The sequence below is a fragment of the Giraffa tippelskirchi genome, chromosome 5 (genome assembly GCF_054371585.1).
Source record: "Giraffa tippelskirchi isolate mGirTip1 chromosome 5, T2T-mGirTip1v1.2.pri, whole genome shotgun sequence".
Taxonomy (NCBI): Eukaryota; Metazoa; Chordata; class Mammalia; order Artiodactyla; family Giraffidae; genus Giraffa; species Giraffa tippelskirchi.
Genome location: NC_137279.1, coordinates 18,942,509 through 18,964,366, shown reverse-complemented (window position 1 = coordinate 18,964,366; position 21,858 = coordinate 18,942,509). Strand labels below are relative to the sequence as shown.

Genomic DNA, 21,858 nt, shown 5'->3' with positions numbered 1-21,858 from the left:
CCACTAACTTGGGAGAACAATTCAGTGGTATAGCTTGAGATCTTATCCTGTGACTCCGACAACTCTCAGGCTTACTCAAGTAGAAGAGTGAACTCTTAAACTTGTGAGTGATTCGGAGTTGCTCAATTCAAACCAGAAAGTCTGAAATTCTCCCGGGATGTTGAATGATTTGGTTATCTACCATTCTTCTAAAATATTTCTAAATGTTATTTTTTTAAGACTCTTGGAGAAAGCTACTACTACTTGGATATAGTTCAGTCGTGTGCCAGCTTTGACCATACCAATGATATTTACCTGACAGTTTACTTTTTTGCATGTACATTTAATTAAATATACTTACAAAGTAGCTGCTTGTAGACTATTTTCTACCTTATTTAAATACGGAAGAGAAGTCCTTTAAAATTTTTGTTGATTACTATTTTATGTTAGCAGTTTGAACCACAGATTGAACTTAAATTGTACCTTGGTATCCTTTGGCAGTATACTGCTGCTGCTGCTGCTGCTAAGTCACTTCAGTCATGTCCAACTCTGTGCAACCCCATAGACAGCAGCCCACTAGGCTCCCCCATCCCTGGGATTCTCCAGGCAAGAACACTGGAGTGGGTTGCCATTTCCTTCTCCAATGCACGAAAGTGAAAAGTGAAAGTGAAGTTGCTTAGTCGTGTCCGACTCTCAGCGACCCCATGGACTGCAGCCTACCAGGCTCCTCCGTCCATGGGATTTTCCAGGCAAGAGTACTGGAATGGGTTGCTGTTTCCTTCTCCGTTGGCAGTATACTACCCATCTGCTACCCATCACCAAATTTAATGATGTTCTATGTTTATATGTGATATTAGCCTGTGATTTAGGTTCTGAACAGTCAAGCAGTTCTAAGTCAAATCTTACTTACTATAGGTACAGTGTTGTACACTGGCATTTCATTGCTTAATTGAAATTGCATTTCAGTACCTTAAAATTGGCATTTCACAACTTACAAATACCGAAATTGATTATGAAAATAAGTTTAAAAGTAAACATAAATTTTAAAATAAAAAGTATAAGGGAGTGAAAACTGAATATTTACAAATATTATAAGAATGCCTTTTCTAAGATTTCCAAGGGCTAGCCCAATTAAGATGTATTCAAGTAGGAATTCTTCCTTCCTTTCCTGACAAACTTTCTAGTAGCCTATGTGGGCATACTGTATTGCTCCAGGGATCTTTAATTCAGAATAATCTATCTCATAAATTTTGATAACTGATTAAACATTTTCTATCTGCCTCTTAAATGCCTTTGGATCACAAGTGTTGGAGGAAAAATAGCTTCAAGGGAAATTTCTTCATTGATTTCTTGCTTGTCTATACCAGTAAAATCTTCATTGCTCGTCTCTATGAATAATATTCTAATAATTTTAATCACATCTGTGGAAGGAACTGCTTATTCTATTCTGCTTGTAAGATTAGTCAGTTTATGTGGTGTTTATTTCCAATTTTGTTAAAGTTTTAAAAATCCTAAATAACAAAAGTTGAATGTATTGACTTTGTTCTAAGTTTTGTTGTTTTCTCAGAGCCCAAAATATTAAATACCTAGAATTTTTTGCAACATTACTCTCCCTTCCTTTGTGAACTACTGCAATAAACTTTTGAGAAATTTGTCAAAGAGAATAGGCCTTGAAGCATTCATTGACTTCTTGATTTATTGTTTGAAACAATACTTTTGTGTTTATGGGAGGGATGGGGTAAAGCCAGCAAAGAAATTAGTTTTATTTTTTTATTTTTATTTTTTTTTAATTAGTTTATTTTCTGTTTTTTAACTTTACAATATTGTATTTGTTTTGCCATACATTGACATGAATCCACCATGGGTGTACATGTTTTCCCCTTCCAGAACCCCCCTCCCACCTCCCTCCCCATCCCATCCCTCCGGGTCATCCCGGTGCACCAGCCATGCTGAAATTTGAGAATTAACAGATGTATTTTTCAAAACTAGCAATGCATTAAAAAGGGAGGTTATTGTTGTGCGATTTTTTTTTTTTTTTAATCTCTAGAACAATGTACCGGAGAAGGCAATGGCACCCCACTTTTGCCTGGGAAACCCCATGGACAGGGGAGCCTGGTAGGCTACAGCCCATGGGGTCGCGAAGAGTCAGACACGACTTCACTTTCACTTTCACTTTTCACTTTCATGCACTGGAGAAGGAAATGGCAACCCACTCCAATATTCTTGCCTTGAGAATCCCAGGGATGAAGGAGCCTGGTGGGCTGCTGTCTCTGGGGTCGCACAGAGTCGGACACGACTAAAGCGACTTAGCAGCAGCAGCAGCAGCAGCAGCAGCAGCAGCAGCAGCAGCAGCAGAACAATGTACAGTTGATCCTTGAACAGTGAGGGACAGAGGTATTAGGAATGTTGACCATCCACATGGTTGAAAATTCGCCTATAACTTCTATGTTCAGTTCAGTTCAGTCGCTCAGTTGTGTCCCAACTCTTTGTGACCCCACGGACTGCAGCGTGCCAGGCCTCCCTGTCCGTCACTACTTCCCGGAGCTTGTTCAGACTCATGTCCATCGTGTCAGCGATGCCATTCAACCATCTCATCCTCTGTCGTCCCCTTCTCCTGCCTTCAGTCTTTCCCAGCATCAGGGTCTTTTCCAGTGAGTCAGCACTTCACATCAAGTGGCCAAAGTACTGGAGTTTCAGCTTCAGCATCAGTCCTTCCAATGAATATTCAAGACTAATTTCCTTTAGGATTGACTGGTTTGATCTCCTTTCAATCCAAGAGACTCTCAAGAGTCTTCTCCAACACCACAGTTTAAAAGCAGCAATTCTTCGGCGCTCAGCTTTCTTTATGGTCCAACTCTGACATCCATACATGACCACTGGAAAAACCATAGCTTTGACTATACACACTTTTGTCGGCAAAGTAATGTCTCTACTTTTTAATATTTGTGATTCCTCCATATACGTGGTTCCTCTGTATTTGCAGTTGTACATCTTTGGATTCAGCCAACCACAGATCATGCAGTACTGTAATATTTATTGAAAAAAAAAAATCCCCATGTAAGTGGACCTATGGAGTTCAAACCCCTACTGTAATGTGAAAACTAATTTTTGAATACTATTCAGATTACCAAAGCTTTAGAGTTCGATCTCTTTCAACAATGTTGGGATGTCAGCTCAATAAATAGAATGAGTTAATTTTGTAGTCATTTGCTACAGTAAATAACTAATAACAAAATCATTTAAGCCTTTGCTACTAAGCAGTATTATTTGTTTTGGAGATTGGAAAAGGCAGTCTTCCAAGAGATTACTATTTTATTAATATAAAATACCTGTCAGAAAATAGTCAACCTTCTCAATAAGTTAAGATAACTTTGGAACTTTTTCATTATGTATTACTGCTTATTGTTAACTCTTGGAACTTTGATTCTGTGATAAATATTTTTTCTGAAACATTGGAACTATTCTTAGCTACAATTAAAGATTTCCTTCATTAATGTTTCCCTGAAACAATAACGTCTTTGTTAAAATTTCTAATCTATGGCTTTTCTTGACCTATTTAACAAGTTGACATTTTAGAAATAATTTCCATTTCTCAATATAGTGAAAAGCAAAAGAAATTTAAACTATGGAAAAAGTTAGTTACAATGAAAATATCAGTATGTTTGCAAAAGCCACACTGTCTAGCACTCAGTCTTTTGATAATTATTGGTAAATGAAATCTGAGTTTTGTTTACTGCTGTGAGGGGCATTATTTACAGTATAAAGTTGTGAAACAGATACTCATGGGGAAAAACCATGCAGTTGACTTCCTGTTGACAATTCTGTTTTAGGAAAATTATTTACTGAGCAAATGAAACACTGAAAGAATGGTGTTATCTTCCTCGTTAAGTGTTAAAATAGGACATAGTGCACTTTTTCTTTCATTTGTTAACAGCAGCTTGTTCTTTATTATTAATTGTATACTTATTCTCTCAGCAATTATTAACTGAGAATTGTGTGAATATAGTGGGTTCTGAGGGATGTGAAGATGTATCAAACATAAACCCTGCTTTTGAAAAGCTTTCTGTCTAGGTGGAAAAAAGAATAAATATCAGATTCCTTTAGTGAAGTATATAAAAGTCTAATGCTAAGGAAACTCAGAAGAAGAAATTTTTACTGAAAAGAGTACATATCACAGAGATTTTCTTGATGAGTGTTCAAAATTAAATACTTTGGATTTGCACTATTCCGTTAAAAAAGACATTTTAATTAAAAATTTAAACAGTGTGTTAAATATCATTGCCCAAATTAGATATAGTTTTCTTAGAGAAAGTTCTAGACTTAAGTGTAGTGGATGAATAAATCCTGATAGTCCAATAATATGCTCTTTTTTTCCTTTACTTCCTAGATTAGGGATAATGCACCTGTATTATTTCATTTATTTAAGTACAGTATATGCAGATTATTAAACAATTCAATAGGTTTTGCTGTAGGAAAAATAGGCTGTGTTTTCTTTTATGTCAGTATTATCCATATGCTCATTTGTCTTTTTTGAATATCATTAGAAATGAAAGAATTGATTCATTTTAAAATTAAGAGCACTTTTTCATTTTTACTTGTAACAATATAGAATTAAAGAATTGTTTAGATCCAGAAAAAAAATTAAAATAATTTAAAATGTTAGGTTTTGTATTTTGTTTAATATCTTTCAGAATCAGATGACTTTAGAACTGAAAGTTTATTTAAAATTTAGATCATAATTCTGCTCTTTCAAATTGTAACATAGTTTTAGAATCTGTTGGAATACAATGCACTATTAGCTTAGTGGGAAAAAAGGGTTCTCATGTCACATGGTCTAGCAATGTGTTGAGGTATGTATTTTTCAAAAAGTGTGAGAAGGTACTTAAATGAAGAAAGAATCATAAAATGATGAAACTAGGGAATTTTAGGGAAGTCATCTATTATAGTCTCTTGGTTCTACAGGATGAAATTGAGGCCAATAGAGATTGAGTGCCTTGCCCTAGGTCATACAGGTAGCATAATGGCAGAGCTCGAACTAGAGCTCTGCCCTGTGGACTTCAGCCAGCTATAGTGAAAATTAAGTTAGCATATCTGTTTTCAATTTTGTAACTTTTTTTTTTAATTAAAGTTGTCTTAGTTGAAATTGACCTTCTAAATAGTATTTGTTGAAGCTGGGAAAGTGCTCTGTGGCTGATTACTAAGGTTCAACAGCCACATGGCTAAAGTTTAGAGTCTAACATTTTGGGTTTCTTTTGAATTTTTTAAGCTTAAACATTATAGGAACATTACTTCCATACTAGGTTAAATCTTGTCATATATCTCATCCTCATCCAGTGTTCTGTAACCACCAGAGGCCTTGTTGAGGAATGCCTTGACAACAGCCATAAGGTGTATCAGTATCATTTTCTATCAGTAGGCATTTGTGTCTCCATCATTCATAATTTTGTTTATTTCTTACTTGTGCAGCATCTTGAAGGATTTTTAACTCTAGTGTGAAGTATTACTGCTTTTATTTCAATTTTAATCAACTTTTGGAGGACCCTCTTGAATTCTAGAATATATGTATACTAAGTAAGGAACATGTTTGTGGAAAGAAATTCCAACTTTAAACTTTTCTTAAGACTATCTCTTATACTGCTTTCTTTTTTTTAGCATTTCTTTTCTACCCTAGAGCTTTTGAATATGCTTTAATCTTTGTAAATGAGAAGTAAATGATTAGTATTTGTTCTAAGAGAGAAAGTTATTATTCTCTCTATTGAATTGGACAAAAACATTTAATGTGTATTTTTTTTTTTTACAGTTTATTTCACACGTTCCAATATTCTACTTTTTCTACTAGGTCATGCATGCATTTAGCTGTTATATACTTAAGAGGGTGGGTGATATTTGAATGTTATGAATAGAATTTTTGAGTCTTTTTTGAAGTACGTTTGTTTTTGCATAATATTTTGATAATTGACATCAAAATAAGTTTATTATACATTCATAAAGAGCGGCAAGGAAGAGTGCAGTGTCTTACTGAAAGTTGGTAAAATTGTTTTTCTTTGCACTCCAGTGCAGAAAATCAAGGCAATCCAGAAACAATAACAAGAAAGAAGGGAGAGAGAGAAAGTGAATATTAAGTTGTATATGGGGAAACAGACTTAAAATTATCTATACATGTGGTTATCTAAAGATACACATGTAGTCAAGATTCTGCATACTTTTTAACTTCAAATGAATGACTGGATTCATACCTAGATTTTCTCACTTCTGTGATTTACTGATAAATTATTCCTTGCTCTTCCAAGGCAATAAGTGTTGGCCTTGGTCTACAAGTTACTGTGTGCATGTGAGCAGGAGCATGCTCTGTCAAAGAGAATTAACCTTTTTAAACCTATTACTAGACTTATGTATCCTTTCATATATACAATGATCTATTTAAAATTTTTTTAAAAAGAAAACTAGTGCTTTTTTCCTACTTTTACAAGTTTAACATATGGAATTTCTTATTACTTTTAACCTTATGATTGAACTGTCCACAGCGTGATTTTTTTTTTTCTTTTAAACTACTGGTAGTGTTTATTGGAACTAGCTTAGTTTATTCTCTCTTTTTTGGGGTGGGGAAGCCATACCATATGGCTTGCAGGATCTTAGTTCACTGACCAGGGATCGAACCTGGGCCATTGCAGTGAAGCAGTGAAAGTGCTGAGTCCTAATTACTGGATTCCCAGGGAATTCCTACTTAATTTATTCTTAATTATGCACCCTAATATTTTATAGAATGGGTATTATATTCCAGTATTATTGTTTAAATGGGCCTTTGTTAAATATAAAGCAAGATAGCTCCCGTAGGTCCAGTTAGCAGTAAGTTTTATGTTGTAGATATGAACAAGATATCTTTACTATAAATTGATTTTCTAAACTATATTACTATTTTCAAGCTAGATTATGATGGTGAGTTAAGTAAGGCAAATGTAGTGCTTTTTAAATTTAAATTCAAGTTTTAAAATATATGATAAGACACAGATATAAAAATTACTTGTTTAAGATTACATATATGTATAGAATTGCTGATAATGCTAGATTCATGGCCATAATTGTTGTACTCGATGTTAAAGCTTATGAGAAAAAAACTTATTTAGCTTCACACTCCTCATTACTCACAAATAAATTTACATGAAAGTATAGATGATGGTTAAGCAACATCTGAGAAGAAAGGCACGTATATTCAGAAATCATTGGTAAGATCTATAAAAGCAAATGTTTTATATGTCACACAAAGTATAACACTTGCTTTAACTGAGTGGCTGATAATGTTATTCAGGAAGCATATTTAAAGTTCTGTGCTCGGCTCTTATGCTTTTCCCTTTCTCATTCTCTCTACCTCTTGATCTCTTGGTTTTAAAATCTTCCTCCTTATTTTGTAGACACTGCTCTCCTGTTCACTACTTCTTCTCTGTCTTTACGTCTCATCACTGGGCCTCTCTCAGTGTCTGTTTTCCCAACCTTCATCCCAAATTCCAGCTGTATATCTACAACCAGTTGGTCAGGTAACTTTGCACCTTTTTCAGTGCACTCTTTGATAGAGCATGCTCTGTTCTTTTTGCTTGTTTTTATTGCTTTTTTTTCTTTCTTTCTTTTTTTCTAACAGCCTAAGGGCCTCTTGTCAAATGTCCCATAGATTTTACCTTTTTGTTCCCACAGTTATTTGACATGCTGATTGTTCAAAAAGTAGAGTGACAGTTCTTATGCTTTTTATTAAGTGTGTGTTGGATATGTGAATGCATTTTTGTTGATTAGCTACCACTACAGATCTAACACTTAGCAGCTCACCTTTTATTTAGCTGTGGCATCTATATTTGAGGAGAGCTTAATAGAAGCTTTTTAACTTCTCAAATAACTTTTCCTAAATCAATACTATCCTCTAACCCTTTGGAGCCAAGATCTGTTAGGCTATCTAATTTCAGAGATTGGGTTAAATTGAGAAGTTTGAGGATTTGGTGCATATTTTTTTTTTTTACTCAAGTAAATAAATAGTTGTGTTTTATGCATAAGGCATCTGACTGTGGTGCTCATTGTTTCTCTCCATGAAAAAACAGATATAGATTATCACTTGACATGGCATCTCCCAGGTACCATGCTTCACTATACCTGAAGCAAAACCAGACTGAATTTGAAATAAAGGTCAAAAAGGGACAAGAATATGTTTTTTGTTTGCTTGCTTGCTTGGTATTTTGGGGGTTTTTGTTGTTGTTGTTTTGGTCTTTGTTGTTTTGAGTTTGTGTGTTTTTTGGTCTGAGCCTTCAGAATAAAATCCTTTATACCTTCTGTTATGAAAAAAGAATCACCTATGAAGAATGAGTATATAAGTACTATCAATCATGGTTGGCTGAATATTCTGAAAAATTTTTTTTCTGAATTTACCAGCGTTTTTCCTTTGCTAATCTTCCAAATAGTTAACTACAAGTAGAACATAAATTCTCTCATTTCCTGAATAAGATCACTTACAAAGCTTCTGTTCTCTCAGAAACTTTTTTCAGAGGAATATTATGAATGTCCTGTTTTTATACAGTTTGTTGATAATATAATTAGTAATAAACTTTTTTAAGTGATTTCTGCCCATAGATTTGTTTTCTCACTATTCTTCATGGTGTGACCATAGGTTTCTGACAAAACGAGAGCAAAAACTAATGCAGCGGCGACAACATGCAGAAGAGCTATTAGAATGGAAGCGACGTTTAGATGCAGAGGAAGCAGAAATTCGTCAAATGGAAAAACAAGCTTTGGCTGCCTGGGACAAAGAATTGATAAAACCTAAAACTCCTAAGAAAGAGCTGGAGGACCAGAGAGCCGAACAGAAAGGTAATAAATACTAACTGTCCAGGCTACACCCTAAAGCCTGACATAAATGAAATGTTTATTTCATTATCTTAAAAAATATGAATGATTAAGGGTGAAGAAGGTGATATAACTATAAATACTTCAGAATTGGAAAGATAAGAGAATATTGTAAATACTTTTATGCTAATATACTTGAAAACTTAGAACAAATGGGTAAATTCCATGAAATGAAAATAGGTTATTCTAGGACCAAGTAGGGTTTAACACATACTAAAATTGATAATGTGGTGAAAGATTAAAGGAGAAAAAGTACATACATCTCAAAGATTCAGAAAAAACACTTAATAAAATCCAAAAAAGCATTTGTAATAAAACAAATCTCAAATCAAATTAGCAATATAGGAAACTTTCTTTACCCAACATAGGATATTTATTAACAAAAACAAAAAAACAAACCTGCAACAGACTTCATACTTTAATGATAAAACTTAGAAAGTTTCCCTTTGGATTTGGAGATCATAGTTGCTTATTTTCACCTGTAGAGTGAAAGGAAGAGGCAAAACTCTCATTATTGCAGATGAGAAGGCTATGCACATAGAAAATCCAGTGTTTACATGTCAGTTATTAGAATTAATAAGGGATAGAAAGTTTCTGGATGTACAATCCATGAATAAAACTCAATTGCATGTCTATAGATAAGCAGAAATTGGTTAGAAAAATCTAATTTTTAAAAGAGATGCCATTTATAAATTTAAAAAAGTATGCAAGATCTTTATGGAGAAAAATTTAGAATTTTCTTAGGAGACATTAGAGAAGATCAAAATAAATAGAACTTTTTCATATTCATGACAGATTCAGTATTGTAAAGATTTTAATTCTCTATGAATTTATTGATAGATTCAAGACAATTTCAATCAGAAGCCTAGCAAGATTTCTTTGCAAGGTTTGACAGCTCCTTTTAAAATTTATATGAAAAAACAAAGGACTAAAAAACAATGTAAGAACTTTAAGCTTTTTCATATAAATTTTAAAAGGAGCTGTCAAACCTTGCAAGAAATCTTGCTAGGCTTCTGATTTTTGTTATCAGAGATAGACAAATAGACTGTTAAACAAATAGGCCAGAAAAAGACCTGTGAGTATATCAAAGTTGACTTCTGACACAGATAACTCAGGAGACTAGTGAATAAAGGCATGAATCTCCAATAAACTTTGTGAGAGGTGAAAATAAAATTTGGGTCCCTACCTGACAATATGAAAAGATCTATCTCAATGTGAAATTTAAGCTGTAAAACTTTTAGAGGACAATATAAAAGGATATCTTTATGACATCAAGGGGATGGAAAGATTTCTTTCACATGTTACATAAGACAAAAATCATATAAGGAAAGATAGACAAATTTGACTTTAATAAATTATTTATTAATACACCATAAAGTAAAACAAAATATTTGCAGCACATACAACAAAGGAATAGTATCAAAAATATATAAGCAACTCCTGTGAATCAATAATAAATGACAACCACATTAAAAAAATTGGCAAAAGAGCAATGGTTCACAAATAAGAAACTCTATAAATAGTCAATAAACATATGAAAAGATGTTCAACTTCATTAGTAATCAGAGAATAAAACTTTAAAGAAGTACCATTGCATGCCGCTGTCCATTTCCTAGGGCTGCCCTAACAAACTACCACAAATTTGATGGGGGTTTTTGTTGTTGTTCTCTCACTTCGGAGGCCAGAAGTACAAAATCAGGGTGTTGGCAGTACAGTGTGCTCCCTCTAAAGGGTCCAGGACTCAGCTCTTTCTTTCGTCTTCCAGTTTCTGGTAGTATGCTACAGACATTCCTTGTGTCGGCTTTTAACTTAGTCTCACATAGTCTTCTCCTCCGTGTCTGTCTTTCTCCTCTTCTGTCTCATAAGGAAACTTTTCATTGAATTTAGGGCCTACCCAGATAATCCCAGATGATCTTATCATGAGATCCTTAATTTCATTACATCTACAGACCTTTTTTCCAAATAAGATTGTATTCACAGGTTCTGGGGATTGAGACATGGACATATCTTTTGGGGAGCCATCATTCACCCCATTGAAAACACCCATCAAACCTGTTGGTTTGTAGGTGGAACAAAGAACTGCTGCTGTCAGTGTTAATTGTTAAACCTACTTTGAAAAACAGGTTGAAGGTGAGACATTAAAAATCATCAATAAAATAATAAAAATAATAGAGCCAGGTATGTATGCCCTGTAATTCAGCAATTCCATTGCCAAGTATAAATCCTGAAGTATGGTCCATGGTCTCTGAGATCCTTTCAGAAGATCTAAATAATACTGACGTGTTGTTTGCCTTAAAAAAGGCAAACTGTGTCAACATTACAGTGATACTATAAAAATAATGGGTAAAATTGCTGATGCGTTAATATGAATCAAGGCGGTAGAGCCAAATCACATAGTGGTTGTCATACTGTTCACAACCCTGTACTCACAGTAGAAACATGCCATTCTTACATTTTATATAATTTTAAATATTTATATAATTAATTTAAATATTAATTATTTAATCTCAACTTTGGGTACATATCTTTTTAATATTCTGTGTGACCAAATAGGAAATATTCATAAAGCGCTTGTGTTTGCCAAAGCATGTCATTTATCTTGAAGAAAAGCTAGTTATTTGATTTGCAAGCTGAACTAGCCATTTTTTTTCATGTGGTACCAACAAACTGTGGTTGTTCAGACTTGAGTATTTATAAGCAATTTTTCAGAAATAAATGAAGCAGCTCTGACTTTTCAAGAAAAACAACTGATATTGTTTATTGTTGATAATAAAACTAAAACTTTCAAGTGAGGATTAGGGCTTTTAGCAATGCTATTTCCCCTGTTGTGAGCTTGACTGCGTTCCAGACTTTTCTGGTATGAGTGATGATATCAGTCAAGTCATCTTTTCATATTGTGTGAAACATGTGCGAATATTTGAAAAGATCTTCCTAATAACTCAGTGAACCAATATTTTCCAAATGACCAGTGAGGATTAGAAAATCATGTATGGGTAAAAGATCCTGTTAAGGTGAAAGATCAGACTGTGGATTTTAATGTAACAGATGATGAAAAGTTTACTGATAAGCTAACATTTAAGAAACTACTAATTGTCCACTTTTGGTGTGGCATTAAAAAAGGATATCCAGTTACCTGTAACTACTGTTAAAATACTCTTCCCTTTTCTTATTATGTATCATATGTGTGAAGCCAGATTTTCTGCATACACTTCAGCCAAATCAACATATAACCACAGATTGCATACAGAAGTAAATATCAGAATCCACCTGTCTTCTGTTAAGCTAGCCATTAAAGATTTTATTTTACTGTATCAATAAAACAGTTTCTCTCCTTTCAACTAAACTTCATTTTTTTAAAAAAAGTACTGTGTTGAATTTTAGAAAATGTAATTTATGTTAACACATAAAGGTTTATTACTCTTCTTAATAAATTAAAGTTTTTTATGCATTTTAATTTCTATTATGGTAAATACTGATAGGTATAACTGTATATAACCACATAAACTAAAGCTTTTGGGGGTCTTCAGTACTTTTTCAGAATGTAAAGTGGTCCTGAGACCAAAGTGTTCCGGAACTGCTGTCTTATAGCATTGTTTTTCAAGTTGTGGTTTGTCCAATTAGAGATGCATGAAATCTACTTAGTGGATTACAGTCAGCATTGTTTAAAATTGAAATAGAATAGAAAATATCATTATGTCATACATAGTAAGGATAAATATTATGATAAAGGTAAAAAAAACCTTAAAACCACTGCTGTAGAGAACTTTTACATAGATAATAAATTGATATAAATAAAGCTATCTATAAATACTGTTATTATAGAGATATACATATAGATATCTGTAAGTATTTACCTATACTAGGAGATATATGTGACATTGTTCATAAGAGCAGTATTTGAAATAGCAGAAGGAAAAAAGGAAACCACCCATGTTAATAGGAAAATGGATTAATAAATTATGGTATATTTACATATTATATCATGCTCAGTAAAGATGAAAAAATTACAGTATACTAGTCAACATATAAGAATCTCAAATCACAGAAGGCTGCAAGTAGTTTGATTTCTTTTATAGAAAATTAAAAGCAAACAAAACTAAATGATATATTATTTAGCTCTACATACCAAGTGATACATAAAACTAATGATGCAGTAAATACAGTTCATCTGTAGTGTTCCTTTTTATCCTTAACAATTTTTATTTAATTTCTTCAGCAAAGGCTTACTTCTGTGTCAGTTTCCACATCCTCATTCTGTAGCCTCAAATTCTGCTAGACTTGTCTATCTTGAAAGGAAATTTAAAAGGACCTAGTAAACAGATTCAGTTTCTCAGATTTCATAATTGGCTGTAATAGAAGTAGAAAACATTTCCAACTATGGCTGGAGGGCAAATCAAGACTAGTTGTTGTTATTCAAACCTCCATTTGTCAGAAACTGTTGGCCTATATGATCATGAAAAGTGTTACTGGGTAAATGTGGTAAATCAAAGACAATTTTAATCTCACAGAATATTGCTTAGGAATAGTGTAGTTAATGAGCTCAGTGACTTAAGTAAAAGAAAAATTAAGAAAAAGAATTGTGTGTACCCATTAGGGCACATTGTTGGAATAACTGAAGTTTACTAAGACCAGGTCAGGAAGCAACAGTTAGAACTGGACATGGAACAACAGACTGGTTCCAAGTAGGAAAAGGAGTACGTCAAGGCTGTATATTGTCACCCTGCTTATTTAACTTATATGCAGAGTACATCAGGAGAAACGCTGGGCTAGAAGAAGCACAAGCTGGAATCAAGATTGCTGGGAGAAATATCAATAACCTCAGATATGCAGATGACACCATCCTTATGGCAGAAAGTGAAGAAGAACTAAAAAGCCTCTTGATGAAAGTGAAAGAGGAGAGTGAAAAAGTTGGCTTAAAGCGCAACATTCAGAAAACTAAGATCATGGCATCTGGTCCCATCACTTCATGGGAAATAGATGGGGAAACAGTGGCAGACTTTATTTTTCTGGGCTCCAAAATCACTGCAGATAGTGATTGCAGCCATGAAATTTAAAGATACTTACTCCTTGGAAGGAAAGTTATGACCAACCTAGATAGCATATTGAAAAGCAGAGATATTCCTCTGCCAACAAAGGTCCGTCTAGTCAAGGCTATGGTTTTTCCAGTAGTCACGTGTGGATGTGAGAGTTGGACTGTGAAGAAAGCTGAGCGCCAAAGAATTGATGCTTTTGAACTGTGGTGAGAAGACTCTTGAGAGTCCCTTGGACTGTAAGGAGATCCAACCAGTCCATCCTAAAGGAGATCAGTTCTGGTTGTTCATTGGAAGGACTGATGCTGAAGCTGAAGCTCCAGTACTTTGGCTACCTCATGGGAAGAGTTGACTCATTGGAAAAGACCCTGATGCTGGGAAGGATTAGGGGCGGGAGGAGAAGAGGATGACAGAGGATAAGATGGCTGGATGGCATCACTGACTCGATGGACATGAGTTTGGGTAAACTCCGGGAGTTGGTGCTGGACAGGGAGGCCTGGCGTGCTGCGATTCATGGGGTCGCAAAGAGTCGGACACAACTGAGCGACTGAACTGAACTGAACTAAGACCAAGCAGAAAAGTAACTTTCTGAAGACCATGTAGTGGTTCATAAAATTTTGAGTTGACTGGAGAGCCAGCTTTACACTGAGCTTCTAGGAAAAGTTCTAAAACCACACCAGAGAACTGACTTGATAAGAAGACTGCTCCAGCAGTTACTCACCAGACCACTAAAGAAAACTACTGTTTTTGTCATTCCCCATTCATGGCCGCTTCTGCACCAGGGACTCCACTTTGCAACCTCTGAAAAATCCACTGTCACTACCAAAAGCTGCCTAAAGTAGAGTCCACATGCAGCTTTCTTTTTCAGGTTATTCACTTTTGTAATGAAGTCTTCTACCGGGACACCTAGTTTCAATGCCCAAGTTCCAGTGCCCAGCAAGGAAGCTGCAAATTGGCTTTTCTGGATTCTGTCTTGGGTGACAAGGAACTCATGTGGCAGGAAATCATCAAATAATCAATGAGGGATTAAAAGTAAGCTTGGGCTCCAAGAAATCTGACAGATGTCCATTATTAAGGAGTTTAAGCCATGTATCTTTCTTTCATAAAACATTATAAAATATTCAGGGAAGAACTCTTGAGACTTTTTTCCAAAGCCTGATTTTTTTAATGGCTATTGAGCACTTGAAATTTAGCTGGTAGAACTGAGAAATTGAACTTAATTGCTATTTAGTGGCAACATGAGGCTGATGGCTACCATATTGGACAACACCTACAGATCAAACATTTTACAGAGTTTTGGTGTTTTTCTTTAAAAGCGTCAAAATGTTGCTAGACTTCTATTGAAATGTAACTCTTCAAAGTCAGGGATACAGTGAAATACACACTCACATCTATTAGAAAAGCTATTCTCAAAAAAAAAATGTTGACAAGGGTTTGGAGAAATTGGAACCCATGTGCAATGCTGATGGGAATGTAAAAGAGTTGTAACTATTATGGAAATAGTATATCAGCGCCTCAAAAAATTAAAAATAGAATTACTGTATGACCTAGAAATTCCACTTCTGGGTTTATATACATATATACCAAAAAGAATTGAAACCAAGTTTTCAAAGAGCTATTTGTACACCCATGTTTATAGCAGCATTATTCACAATAGCCAAAAGATGAAAAACCCAAGTTTCTATCAACAGATAAATAGATAAACAAAATATGGTATATACAGGTGGTGGAATATTATTTAGTCCTACAAAGGAAGGAAATTCTGACACATGTACTAACATGGATGAGCCTTGAAGACATTATGTTGAAATAAGCCAGTCATGAAAGGGCAATATGGTATGATTCCACTTACATGAGGTACCTGATTGCAAATTCATAGAGGCATAGATTGGTAAGATGCTAGGGGTTGAGGAGAGAAGAGAATGGGGAGTTATTATTTAATGAGTACATCAGTTTGAAAAGGTGAAAAAGTTCTGGAGGTGGATGTGATGGAGTCACACAACCTTGAGTGATGATCACACAATATTATGAATGTACTTAATACCACTGAACTGTATACTTAAAAGTGATCCCAGATGGTATTTTTTGCTGCACTGTGTGGCTAGTGGGAACTTAGTTACCCAACCAGGGATTGAACCCAGGTCCCCAGCAGTGCAAGTGCTGAGTCCTAACCACTGGACCACCAGGGAGTCTCTGCTTTTTTTTAAACTGCAGTTTTGAAAAATACATTTTTTAAATTTCAGGGTGTATATGAAAAGGTTTAAAAAGACACAGCATCCATCATACATGACTGCCATTGGTTTACCTTTGAAGTGTGGAAATTGGGCAGCTGAAAGGGGTTGGAGAGGAGCATGTGAACTAATCACTTTATATCCTTTCATACTATTTGAAGTTTATTTTTAAACTACCTTCTTGTACTCACTTTTATAATTTCAAAAATAAGGGAAAGGGCAAAACATGAAGATTTCCAAAATGAAGTCTTCTATTTATAAAGACATTAGACTAGAAAAGCTTCTTCAGTGGTTCTCAGGAGGTGGTGGTGTAGGTGACACTCATTTTATTCTTTATACAGCTTCTATACTGTTTGAACTTTCAAAAAAAGTGTATATTACTTATTGAATAAAAATAAAATATGTTGATATAAAGCAGAAATATAGAGAAGTCTTCTACTCCCTACTACCTAAAAAGTAAATCATTTTTAAACCATTTTAAATTGTACCCACATTCTGTCTTTGAGTAGGTGAATATCCCTGAAGATTTTTAAAATTCCTTAATTATTTATTCAACCATTCTGATTATACTACCCATTCACAATGTAAAAATATATCTTTTAAAATTTTTAACTGAAATACTTTTAAATGTTAGGTCAACCTTGTTAATTAAAGTAAAACATTCTTTGGGGTATAGGTATTTCTTTTATTGGGTTTCCCAGGTGGCTCAGTGGTAAAGGATTTGACTGCCAGTAGGAGATATGGGTTCGATCCCTGGGTCAGGAAGATCCCCTGAAGAAGGAAATGGCAACCCATTCCAGTATTCTTGCCTGGGAAATCCCATGGACAGAAGAGCCTGGCAGGCTACAGTCCAAGGAGTCGCAAGGAGTCTGACACAACTGAGCACATGTGATAATAATAGTAACTGATATCAAATTTTATCAGTATTGACCCAAAGTATAACTTAATCCTTGTGGGGCATTATATCCATGGTGACTGAACGAAAGCAGTGTACATTCTTAAGATTATACAAGTATAATGTCAAGAATTTTCTGTTTATTGTCAAAAGTATTTGTTTTCTTAGAGCCGAGGCCACAGTGGACAAGAAATTCCAGAGGCAAGACAGTGCTACAAATTCCGAAAGTGCTGAGTGAAATTTATAGTATATCTCCATCGATGCATACAGTTCATTCATTTGTATTGCTGTGTAGCATTTCAGTTTATAAATATACCACAATTTATTCATTTTACTTAGTTTTTTACTATTACAACAGTACTGCTGATAACCATATGTCTCCTGCTGCATGTATACAAGATTTGTCTAGGACATATACCTAGAAGTAGAATCTCTAGATCATAAAGTGTTTTTTCATCTTTACCAAATACTCCCAAATTGCTTTCCAAAGTGATTGGACTGATTTCCATATGTTTCCGTTTTCCTAAACAAATATATGAGTTGTAATTGCATCTTTACAGACACTCAGCTTGTCTATCATTATCATTGCTGACTATGTTACAGATGTCTCTCAGTTTGCATCAGCCAAAATTCTTAGACTTAAGGATGTTACAGTAAATGTGATTCATTAAGTGATGGAATTAAAAAATATATCTAAATGCATCTAGTGAAATCATGCTAAAAAACAAATGTAAAGTTTAACAGATGAACATTTCCCTTGACCATGATTGTATACTTTTTCTTGTTTTCGCCTTCTCTTCTAGAAATAGTGAGTGAAACAGAATCTCCAGTACCTTCCTACTCTCATCTACACAGTGAAAGCTCTATTCCAGAAGAATTGGGCAGCCCTGCTGTTGAGTATATACCATCTGAATCCATAGTTCAGGAGCATCCTGGGAGTCCAGATCATAGTATACTTACTGAGGACATGGTTTTTTCACAAGAACTGGAATCTTCTACCTCGCCTAGTAAACATGTAAGTTAATATATGTTTGTATCTTAAAGGTTCTTTACAGAAAACCTATCTGAAAGGTATATGATTAACTGTTATATTCTTGCTATTAAGCATTGATTATCACCGATACCTGTAACATACAGTATATGACATTTGAGTAGAAATAAAGCTTTTCATTGACTCTTAAAAATTTATAAATATATGAATTTTAGCTTTAGTGGCATTTATAAAATTATATGTTATGAAGTTTTTAATAAACAGAGATAGGAACTTCTAAAGTCTTTAATAAAGATAATGTGTGGGGCAAGTTCTTATTAAAGTCTGCGATTTGTCACATAATAGAAACAATAAGACCTTAAACCATACCAGTGTGCCTTTTCTGTAATTTAGTTAATGACTGCTCTATACTTCTTAATCAAAGTAGTGGTTTCATCTCTTTAAGGCAGAGCTGAAATGGATATGGATTCTGAATTAGAATAATAGTCACTTCAGAATGAAGAGGTTTTTCACATTGCCCTTAATTCTATACTTTAGTAAAAAACTGTCTGGTAAAAACTTAAGCTAGAAATTTAGCTTTTTCTAAGCTTAATTTTATAATGTATATGAAGGATTAGCATAATAATATTAAATACTATAAGTGAACAAAAAACATTGTTAAAAGCCACTTAGTATTTAAAAAAAGAATCCACCTAAGTTCAAAATGGACTATATAAGACAGTCAAAGCTAGTGTGTCTTAAAGTCACTTTTATAATAAAAAGTAATATTTATTGGGTGTTTGTCAAGTGCCAGGTAGTATTCTGAATGCCTTATGTAGATTATCCTCACAGCAATTCTTAGATAATGTTTTAAGCCCCATTCTGAAGCTTAGCAGACTGAGTAACTTGCCCACCATCACAGGGATAGGAAGTGATGATGTAACAGTTAGGAATCACATCAGGCTTATTCACTTCCTCTTGTTACCAGGGTAGAAATTACTCCCTTTGTAATAAATAATCTAGTGTAGGCAGTCTTCTTATGCTCTTATTTTCTTCCTTGCCCCCTTTCCTATCTTCTTTTCTTACATAAAGATAGTACCTATTTAATATTAAATTTTTTTCAGTTTTATTGACATGTAATTGAATTTAGCACTGTGAGTTTAAAGTGTACAGCATGATGACTTGACATACACATATTGTTAAATGATTACTACAATAAGTTTAGTGAATATCCATCATCTTGTATAGTTACAAAAATATTTTTTTCCTTGTGATGAGAACTTTTAGGATCTACTCTTTTAGCAACTTTCAAACATACCATGCAGCAGTGTTAAATATAGTCACCATGTTGTACATTATATCCCCAGTACTTATATATCTTATAACTGGAAACTGATACCTTTTGACCAGCTTCAGCCAGTTCCCCACCCCCTACTCCCCCTCTGGTGACCACAAATTTGATCTCTTTTTCTATGAGTTGGAGTTTTTTGGATTCCACATATAAGTGAAATCATACAATATTTGTCTTTCTCTGTCTGACTTTCTTCACTTAGTACAGTGCCCTCAAGATCAATTCATGTTGTCTCAAATGACAGGATTTCCTTTTTTTTTTTAAATGACTGAATAGTATTTGTGTGTGTGTATGTGTATGTCACATTTTCTTTATTCATTCATCTGTTGATGAAGAACTACCAGTGCAAAGCAAATCCACTTGTGTATATGTATCAGAAGGAAGTAAAATAAAATCACTATGTCGAAGAGATATCTGTACACCCATATTTAGTATTTTTAAAGTTAAAACAAATAAAGGGGTAAATATCACTGATTCAGTAGCCACTCATAGTTTATCATAAACATCTTTAAAAGCATTCTTTTTAATAATTTTTTCCATATATTTTAAAATGTTAAAATCTTTTGTGTAATTTGCAAACTTTTTTTCACTGTTTATTTCATGAATTTATTTAAAACTCTTTGTAAATATTATCTTTAACTGGTTACTATCTGAAATTTTAAATAGAATTTCATAATTGTATCACAGAACAGTTCTTATTTGATTTCTGTTTAAACAGTCACCTCCCAAGAGCTGCATGTCTGTATCAAAGCAAGAGTCTAGCAAAGGAAGTCATAGGACTGGAGGACAAGGTCGTTTGCCTGTCAAGTCCCATCAACACTCTTACAGTTGGTCAGATGAGTCATTATCTATGACACAGTCAGGTAAGAGTAACAAGGAAGGAGTTAGTTTTCCTTATAGTATGTTTGAATTCCTCTTTAATAAGCTTTGTCTATCTATGTGACAGGTAAAATGTTATTCTCTGTTTCATTTGTAAAGATTTTTTCCTTGCCAAAATTGAATTACATAATTCTTTGCTGTCCCTTGATAATTTATATCCCTCATTACACAAACTATGATAAATTGTTATGTTCTTAGATGTTAGTAGTCATTTATTCATCAGACATTTGTTGAATTTTTTGTGTGTGACAGGTGCCTTTATGTGTTCCCATAGTGCTCTGCACTTTAACTTGTTATAGCAGACAGCACATAAATTTAATCAAACACATTAATTTAATCAACACATTAATTCAACCTAGTAGCAGGTCTCCTCTACTAGAATTTATATTCCTGCAGAGGAGAGTCTTACGTTTTGTTAACAATTATAAAACCAGACCCTAGCAGGTACTTTGTATTGCACATAGTAGGTACTGTGTTTCTTGAATGATTTAATGATGCCTATGAGGAGAAACAGGAGGTGGTACAGCAGGATAGCATAAGTCTCAAGGGAGGAAAAGTAGAGACTGCACATGGCAGTATGAAGCATTCATTATTTTCCCATAACCTCTATCCTACTATAAATCCCAGTAGTATGTAGATTATGAAAGAATGAACAGGCTTTACTCTAAAAGACTTCAAGGCATTGATCTTGGGAGACATATGTAGACAGACAAAACTTGGTTTATGTAGGATTCTGAGGAAGATTAATACTATATTGAGTGTATGTCTTTTGAGCTCATTTTCAATTTTCTTTTGAGAGTAGACATTTAGTAAAGGAAAAGTAAAAAATATTACTTATTTTTTTAATCTTTGATCCTATTTTATACCCCCTTTGCTTTCAGTGTTTTAAACAACAGTAACTCATGGATTTTTCCCATGCCCATATTTACAGACCTCCCTTATTCTTTGAATAACTGCATAATATTTCAAAGGGTAGATATACCATAATATAACCATTTCCCTAGAAATAATCATGTAGATTTTCTTAAAATTTTCAAAATTTTAAGTAATGGTGTAATGAATATCTTCATTTATATATGACATGACACGTGTGCATTCTCAGTCGTGTCTGACTGTTTGCAACCCTGTGGACAGTAGCAACAAGGCTCCTCTGTCCATGGAATTTTCCAGGCAAGAATACTAGAGTGGGTTGCCATTTCCTACTTTCTCACTCAGGGATCGAACTTACATGTCTTGTGTCTCCTGCACTGGCAGACAGGTTCTTTACCACTGTGCTGCTTGGCAGCCCTTTTATTTATATTTATATATATTCCTGTTGAATATTTCAGTAGGAATAAATTCTTAGAAGTGAAATTACTGAATCAACCCAGTAATCGAAGATGAAGAATGTTGTCTGTCATATTTATCTGTTGAAAGTGATTAATTTTTTATATATATTTGCTTTCATGTAATCTGGGGAAAAGTTACTGCCAGTGGAGTAACCTTTCAGTGCACATAAACTTGATATTTGGAAATATGGATTCTCATTATTTCTCTTTTACTTACTGGTGACTTTCTTCAAGTTTCCTTCCCATATCTGATAGTCTTCCTATCTATAGCAATGAAATAATATCTTAATCATCCTTGCATGAATTATAAAATAA

General features: G+C 34.1%; 1 protein-coding gene and 1 non-coding gene across 10 annotated transcripts in view; one reads left to right on the top strand and one right to left on the bottom strand.

Annotated features, from left to right (window-relative positions):
- Positions 1 to 21,858, top strand: part of CEP350 (centrosomal protein 350) — a 147,280-nt gene that overhangs the window by 100,035 nt on the left and 25,387 nt on the right. For 8 of the 9 annotated variants that reach the window (XR_014052384.1, XM_081485854.1, XM_081485851.1 and 5 more), the window contains 3 exons: positions 8,624 to 8,823; positions 17,819 to 18,030; positions 20,055 to 20,199. Coding sequence is in view for 8 of the 9 variants with exons in the window: in XM_081485854.1 (XP_081341980.1) it covers positions 8,624 to 8,823; positions 17,819 to 18,030; positions 20,055 to 20,199 (557 nt within the window). In the remaining variant the exon portion in view is untranslated. Of the gene's footprint in view, positions 1 to 7,388; positions 7,512 to 8,623; positions 8,824 to 17,818; positions 18,031 to 20,054; positions 20,200 to 21,858 lie in introns of all 9 variants that reach the window. The other variant, XM_081485847.1, reaches the window with a different exon arrangement.
- Positions 16,006 to 16,078, bottom strand: TRNAA-UGC (transfer RNA alanine (anticodon UGC)). The gene has a single exon. It is a non-coding gene; the product is annotated as a tRNA-Ala (tRNA).